Consider the following 7,173-nt stretch of genomic DNA (forward strand, 5'->3'; position numbering starts at 1 on the left):
TTTTTGAGACAGGGTCTAGCTCTGTCACCCAGGCTGGAGTGCAGTGGCGCCTTCATGGCTCACTGCAACCTTTGCCTCCCAGGCTCAAGCAATCCCGCCTCAGCCTCCCCAGTAGCTGGGACTATAGGCATGCACTACTATGCCTGGCTAATTTTTTTTTTTTTAAGAGGTGAGGTTTTGCCATTGCCCAGGCTGATCTTAAACTCCTGGGTTCAATTGAGCCACCTCCTAAAGTGCTGGGATTGCAGGAGTGAGCCACCACGCCCGGCTTGATTTCCTCCTGATAAAATAGATGACTGTGGGCTGAAGGGCATGGTCATCTTTTGGGCTAGGAGCTGAGAGTTCTGAGTTTTACTCCTGGGTCACCATGAATTCCTCATGGGCCCTGAGAACCACTATCTGTCTCTAGACTCAGCTTTCCCCTTGCAAAATACAGTTGCCTAGGTGATGCTAGTCTCTCCAGCTCTGAAATGCTTCAGCAGTCAGAGCAATCGGCGCCTTGTCCTGGGTGGAAAGAGACCCTGGGAGGGGGCTGGGTCCCCACACCTCCCCTGCTTTGGATAACATTCCAGGGCCCTTTGTATGACTGCACCCACTGCCCAGAGCCCCTGCCCCATTGAGTCCCTCCACCCCTCAGCTGGGAGGACTCTGTGCGGAGCATGAACTCCCACTCCACCCTAAACCGCCGCCACCATGATGGACCCCTAACGGCGCTCTCCCTTGTCTCTTTCATCTCTAGTCTCCTACCAGCGGAGCAGGAGTAAACTCTCCAGGCTAAGTTAGATGGATGTGCCTTCTTAGCCTGGCGGGCTGCCCCCATCCTGCCTCCCCATCAACTCCCTTTGTCAAGGGAGGTACCTCTGTGTGTGGGGGAGGCAGGGGGGCAAGAGCATTCAAGTGGGGGTTGGGGGTTCCTCGCTCAGAGAGCAAGAATGGTGCCCCCAGGGAAGAAACCAGCAGGAGAGGCCTCCAACTCCAACAAAAAGTGTAAGCGTTACTTCAACGAGCACTGGAAAGAGGAGTTTACCTGGCTGGACTTTGACTATGAGCGGAAGCTGATGTTCTGCCTCGAGTGCCGCCAGGCCCTGGTGCGGAACAAGCATGGCAAAGCCGAAAACGCCTTCACCGTGGGCACTGACAACTTCCAGCGCCACGCCCTGCTGCGCCACGTGACCTCAGGAGCCCACCGCCAGGCTCTGGCCGTCAACCAGGGCCAGCCCCCTTTTGAGGGCCAGTCTGAGGGCAGAGGGCCCTACCCAGGCCTGGCTACAACTCCCACCTCCAGGGGCGTCAAGGTGGAGGTAGACCCGGCCAAAGTGGCTGTGCTGACTACCGTGTACTGCATGGCTAAGGAGGATGTGCCTGTCGACCGCTGCTCTGCCCTGCTTGAGCTGCAGAGGTTCAACCTGTGCCAGGCACTGCTGGGCACAGAGCATGGCGATTACTACAGTCCCAGGAGGGTGAGGGACATGCAGGTGGGTGAGAGCCAGAAGTATGGGGGAAGGGCTTGGGGAGGGAGGACACTGAGCTACCTGGGAACAGCCCCAGCATCCCAGGATGCCAGGCCCTTGGGCAGCAGCTAGGGCATTTTATTCATATATCTTCACCCTTCAGAACCTTCCCTGAGGGCCTGCTGTATGCCTGGTGCTGGGCCAGCTGCAGGGGTATAACACTAAAGAGGCCAGACCAGGCCCTGACCTTAGTGGGCACAGAAAGAGACGTTGCAAACTGGTGGCCGGGAGGCTTGATTACACAGATGTATTTAATTTGTTTATATATTTAATTTTTTTCCCTAGAAGGAGTCTCATTCTGTTGCCCAGGCCGGAGTGCACTAGAACCATCTCAGCTCACTGCAACCTCTGCCTGCCTGGCTCAAGTGATTCTCCTGCCTCAGCCTCCCTAGTAGCTAGGATTACAGGCGTGTGCCACCATGTCTGGCTAATTTTTGTATTTTTAGTAGAGATGGGGTTTCACCATATTGGCCAGGCTGGTTTTGAACTCTTGACCTCAGGTGATCCACCCACCTCAGCCTCCCAAAGTGCTGGGATTATAGGCGTGAGATACTGTGCCCAGACTTTTTTTTTTTTTTTACATAGAGATGGGTGTCTAACTACGTTGCCCAGGCTGGTCTTGAACTCCCGGCCTCAAGCAATCCTCCTGTCTTGGACCCCCCAAAAGTGCTGGAATGGAAATGGAAATGACTTGTGACCTAGTTTTCTTTTGGGGCTATTTTCTGTGCCCAGCCTGTTTAATTAGTTTTCATAGTGTTTTTGAAAAGCTCAAATTTGTTTTCAACTTTAAAAAAAACTCAGGAGATTACCTATAAAAATCTAGATTTGTGACTTTATTGAAAAGCAAAGTCTCCATGCTGTCAGAGCGGGATGTGCTGGAATTCCCCATGCCCTTTGGCTTATCCCTGGCCCTCTCCAAGCTCAGTGTCACTCACGTGGCCCCTGGAGGCATGCAGATTGTAGCTCTGTCCTAGGTGCTAACTGTGTGAGTCCTATGGGCTGGGTTGGAGGTGGGGGAGTTGGATCTTATCCTACAGAGATGACAAACAGAGAAACAGCACACAGCTGGGACCCAGGGTAACTGGTTGGGAATTGGGAGTTAGTGTGCCTATCAGTTAATCCCTGAGCTGGACAGGGGAGGGAGACCCCCCAGGGATAAGGCAGACTAGGGTGATGTATAGAAAAGTAGTGAAAAAACTAGCTTTCCTAGAGCTCTTTATGGTTCATAAAGCACTTTTACAGCAACAAAAGTTGACATTGATAATTCACAACAATGCTTTGAGAAGATATGGGCTAGTATTAGCTGACAGCAGGTATAAGAGCTGAGAAGGGCTGGGCGAAGTGGCTCATACCTGTAGTCCCAGCACTTTGGGAGGCCGAGGTGGGCGGATTGCCAGGTCAGGAGATCAAGACCATCCTGACCAACATGGTTAAACCCTGTCTCTACTGAAAATACAAAAATTAGCTGGGCTTGATGGCACATGCCTGTAATCCCAGCTACTCAGGAGGCTGAGGCCAGAGAATCACTTGAACCGGGGAGGCGGGGGTTGCAGTGAGCCAAGATCGTGCCACTGCACTGCAGCCTGGGCAACAATGCGAGACTCTCTCAAAAAAAAGAGCTGAGAAGACTAGACAGGGTGTGATGGGAGGCCAGGGTGGGAGGATTGCTCTTAGAGAGACCAGGAGTTGTAGAGATGAGAAAACTGAGGCTCAGAGAGGTGAAGTGACTGGCCAGAGGTAGCACAGCCAGTAAGTGACAAAGCCAGGATTAGTCCCTAAGTCTGTCTGACCTCAAGGCCGCACTGCCTGCCTCCGCCTCTCAGGACAAGCCTAATTCTGTCCTCCTTCCCTTTCTCTTCCTGGCTGTCCCAGGTGGCCATTGCCAGTGTCTTGCACACAGAGGCCTGCCAGCGCCTGAAGGCATCCCCATATGTGGGGCTGGTGTTGGACGAGACCAGGGACTGGCCGGAGTCACACAGCCTGGCCCTGTTTGCCACTTCGGTGTCCCCCTGTGATGGCCAGCCCGCCACTACCTTCCTGGGCAGTATGGAGCTACAGGAGGGCGAGGCCACTGCTGGCCAGCTCTTGGACATCCTGCAGGCTTTCGGTGTATCTGCATCCAAGCTGGCCTGGCTCAGTTCAAGCCTCCCCAGTGGCCGCCTGGGGAGTGTGGGCCCACAGCTCCGGGCCACTTGCCCACTGATGGCAGAGCTGCACTGCCTCCCTGGCCGGACAGATCCTGAGCCTCCTGCCTACTTGGGTCAATATGAGAGCATATTGGATGCCCTATTCCGCCTCCATGGTGGCCCTAGTTCCCACTTGGTCCCTGAGCTCCGGGCAGCACTGGACCTTGCAGCTATTGACTTGGCAGGGCCTCGGCCAGTGCCTTGGGCCTCCCTGCTGCCTGTGGTGGAAGCAGTGGCAGAGGCCTGGCCTGGCCTGGTGCCCACCCTGGAGGCTGCAGCCCTGGCCTCCCCTGTGGCGGGATCACTGGCCCTGGCCCTGCGACAGTTCACCTTTGTGGCTTTCACGTACCTGCTGCTGGATGCCCTGCCCTCTGTGCAGAAGCTCTCCCTTGTCATGCAGGCAGAAGAACCGGACTTGGCCTTGCTGCGGCCCTCGGTGATGGCAGCTGCGGCCTCCCTCCAAGCTCAGCGCGGCTCAGGTGGGGCCCGCCTCCAGAGCTTCCTGCAGGAGCTGGCATCCTCTGATCCGGACACCAACAGCGGGCGCTACACCTACCGCGGCGTGGAGCTGCTGGGTTACTCCGAGGCCGCTGTCCGGGGCTTGGAGCAGCTCCGGGGGTCCTTCCTGGACTCCATGCGGAAGGGCCTACAGGACTCCTACCCCGGGCCTTCGCTGGACGCTGTGGCCGCCTTCGCGGCGATCTTTGACCCTCGCCGCTACCCACAGGCACCGGAGGAGCTGGGCGCGCATGGCGAGGGGGCGCTGCGGTTGCTGCTGCGCGGCTTTGCGCCTGCGGTGGTGCGCCAGCGGGCTCTGGGAGACTTCGCGCTGTTCAAGCGCGTGGTGTTCAGCCTTGGGCGGCTTGGCCCTCGGGCCCTGTGCACCCAGCTGGCGTGCGCGCACTCGGAGCTGCACGAGCTCTTCCCTGACTTCGCTGCCTTAGCAGCCTTGGCCTTGGCGCTGCCCGCGGGCGCTGGCCTGCTGGATAAGGTCGGCCGCAGCCGGGAGCTGCGGTGGTGGGGGCAGAGCAGGGCTAGGGAAGGCCGGGGCGGCCACGTGGTGAAGATCGCAGTGGATGGGCCCCCGCTGCGCGAGTTTGATTTCGGGTTGGCAGTGGAGTTCTTAGAGAGTGGGTGGGGAGAAGGCTTCCTGGCTTCACATCTCACTTGAAGGTGGCCTCCTTCTCTGGGCCCAGCCTTCCTGGGGCCCTGGGCACTCTAAGGATCAACCTAGACGTGACCATGCTGCACCCAAGCTGATCTATCTGTGGCCTCCCAGGGGCCTGAGATCACCCATCCACCCTTCTGGAGTGTCCCACCAACCCCACCCTGTGGGCTGTGGAGGAAGGGACTGGGTGAAAGAAGAGGGACCTGGGTGGGTGGGCAGAGATGCTAGGATCTGGGGCACCTGAAATAATTCCTGGCCTTTGCACAGTTAGATGAGGAGTAGCTCACCCTTTTCCCTTCTGGACTTGCCCCCTTTTCCCTTCTGGACTTGACCCAAGTTTGCTCCCCCCACCCCATAATAGAAGTTCTTGGCTTTCGGGAGGAAGATTGGGTCTTGGGAATTGAGTGGCTGAAAGGACACCACTGGTCCTTCGTCGTTTGTTTGTTTTTTGGTTTTTTTTTTTTTTTTGAGACAGAGTCTTGCTCTGTCCCCCAGGCTGGAGTGTAATGGTGCCATCTCAGCTCACTGCAACCTCTGCCTCCTGGGTTCAAGCGATTCTCCTGACTCAGCCTCCCTAGTGGCTGGGACTGCAGGCACCCACCACCATGCCTAGCTAATTTTTTGTATTTTTAGTAGAGACGGGGTTTCACTATGTTGGCCAGGCTGATCTTAAACTCCTGACCTCATGATCCGCCTGCCTCTGCCTCCCAAAGTGCTGGGATTACAGGCATGAGCCATCACGTCCGGCCTGTCCTTGGCTGTTTCTTAGCCCCACTCCCGGCAGTGTCTCTTCTCTTCATCTATGACTGGGGAGTAGATGACTGCACTTGTTTCTGTCACACAGCACAGCGTCCTCTCTGTACACAGCTGGTGGGTCAGGGGCACAATGGTTCCGGGGAATAGCGGTTCCCTTCCTCCCCTCCTCACCAATAGGCTGCCTCCTACCTTTTTTTGTGTGTAACTGTGTGTATGGACATAAAAACCGACAAATGTGAAATAAATCTATGTTATCTTTCATAGTGTTACTACACAAACATCTCAAAGGACTACTTTTGGTTTTGCAACGACAGGGTTCACAAAAGCCCCAGATGGGCTGGATTTTTTCTTTTTTCCTAATTTTTTCTTCCTCAAAGTCTGGTTGCTCTCCAAGTCCCTACCCCTCCCCTGCCCTTGCCTCAGACCTTTAAGACCAAAGAGTGCAAAACCACAGTGCTGTACCTGCCGCCTCTGAGACTGGCCTTGAGGCCCAACCCAGGGATGCTGGCTTATTTCCTCCTGGGGAAAGCAGTTTAGACCTCATCAGAGCTGGGGACACATCCCTTCAGAGCCACGAGTTCCCGTTCCCTCCTGTCAGCCCTGGCTGTGAAAGTCCTGGGGATCTGATGGGAGGAAGGATAGTTAGAGAGTGAGAAGGGAGAGGGCTGTCCTTTTTCCAGTACCCCTGGGTTTTAGTTTAATTTGCGATAAAGTGGAAACCCAGTGCATCATGCAGTCCTCATGGTGGTGTGTGTGTATCAGGGGCCTGCTCAGACTCCTCTGTCTCTCTATTGGCTGGGCTGCCTTGGGGTTCAGTGTGCTGCCACAGTAGGGGTGGGAGGGTCATCTCTCTGGGCTGGGAGCCTTGAACTGTGGACTCCCTGCCTCTCCTTCCTCGGCTGTGGGGAGGAAGGGCACAGAGAATGGGGCTGTAATCACCCTGGCTCTGGCTGGTGCCACTCTGGGAAGAGAGACACAAGTTTCTGCCTGGCTCCATACCAAGAAGTCCATCCGCCTCTTGTTCTGGCTACAGAGATAGGAGAGAGCCCATTTCAGACCCTGCCCTTCTTCCTCCTGCAGCAGGCCCGGCCTCCAGCGCCCCCAGCCCCTTGCTGGCCTCCCTGCCCCTGCCCACCCGGCCTCTGCAGCCCCCGCTGGACTTCAAGCACTTGCTCGCCTTCCACTTCAATGGTGCCGCCCCGCTCAGTCTCTTCCCCAACTTCAGCACGGTATGGGCTGGGCTGGCGGGTGGGGGCATGCTGCCAAGCTGGTGGGTGGGCACGGAAGGTGGGCTCAGAGGGGCTCTCAGCAGCTGGGTCTAACCAGGAGCTTGTTCTCCAACATCCCCCTGAGGGGATAGGTGCTCCCCAAACAGGGACCCCTATTTTGGACCCTAGGAGAAGGCCCCACTCCCTCTTAGGCTGGGGAACAAGATGGTGTCAGCCTTCTCCCCACCCCACCATCACAGCCGCTGGGCCTGCAAGGGCCTCTAGCCTGTACGTTGCACTCAAGCTTCTGTGTGTGTGTGTGTGTGTGTGTGTGTGTGTGTGTG

General features: G+C 56.5%; 2 protein-coding genes across 7 annotated transcripts in view; both read left to right on the forward strand.

Annotated features, from left to right (window-relative positions):
* The window catches only part of CUNH17orf113 (chromosome unknown C17orf113 homolog), a 14,560-nt gene extending 8,208 nt beyond the window's left edge, over positions 1–6,352 (forward strand). The window contains exons 2-3 of the mRNA XM_017509433.2: positions 740–1,475; positions 3,384–6,352. Coding sequence (XP_017364922.1) covers positions 933–1,475; positions 3,384–4,868 — 2,028 coding nt within the window. The 5' untranslated portion in view covers positions 740–932 and the 3' untranslated portion in view covers positions 4,869–6,352. The remainder of the gene's footprint in view (positions 1–739; positions 1,476–3,383) is intronic.
* Positions 1–7,173, forward strand: part of ZNF385C (zinc finger protein 385C) — a 69,391-nt gene that overhangs the window by 51,006 nt on the left and 11,212 nt on the right. For 2 of the 6 annotated variants that reach the window (XM_017509435.2, XM_037731663.1), the window contains exon 3: positions 6,702–6,850. The exons of the other annotated variants lie outside the window; for them this stretch is intronic. In XM_017509435.2, the coding sequence (XP_017364924.1) occupies positions 6,702–6,850 (149 nt within the window). The remainder of the gene's footprint in view (positions 1–6,701; positions 6,851–7,173) is intronic. 6 annotated transcript variants of the gene reach the window in all.

This window comes from Cebus imitator, unplaced genomic scaffold (assembly GCF_001604975.1).
Source record: "Cebus imitator isolate Cc_AM_T3 unplaced genomic scaffold, Cebus_imitator-1.0 Scaffold415, whole genome shotgun sequence".
Classification (NCBI taxonomy): domain Eukaryota; kingdom Metazoa; phylum Chordata; class Mammalia; order Primates; family Cebidae; genus Cebus; species Cebus imitator.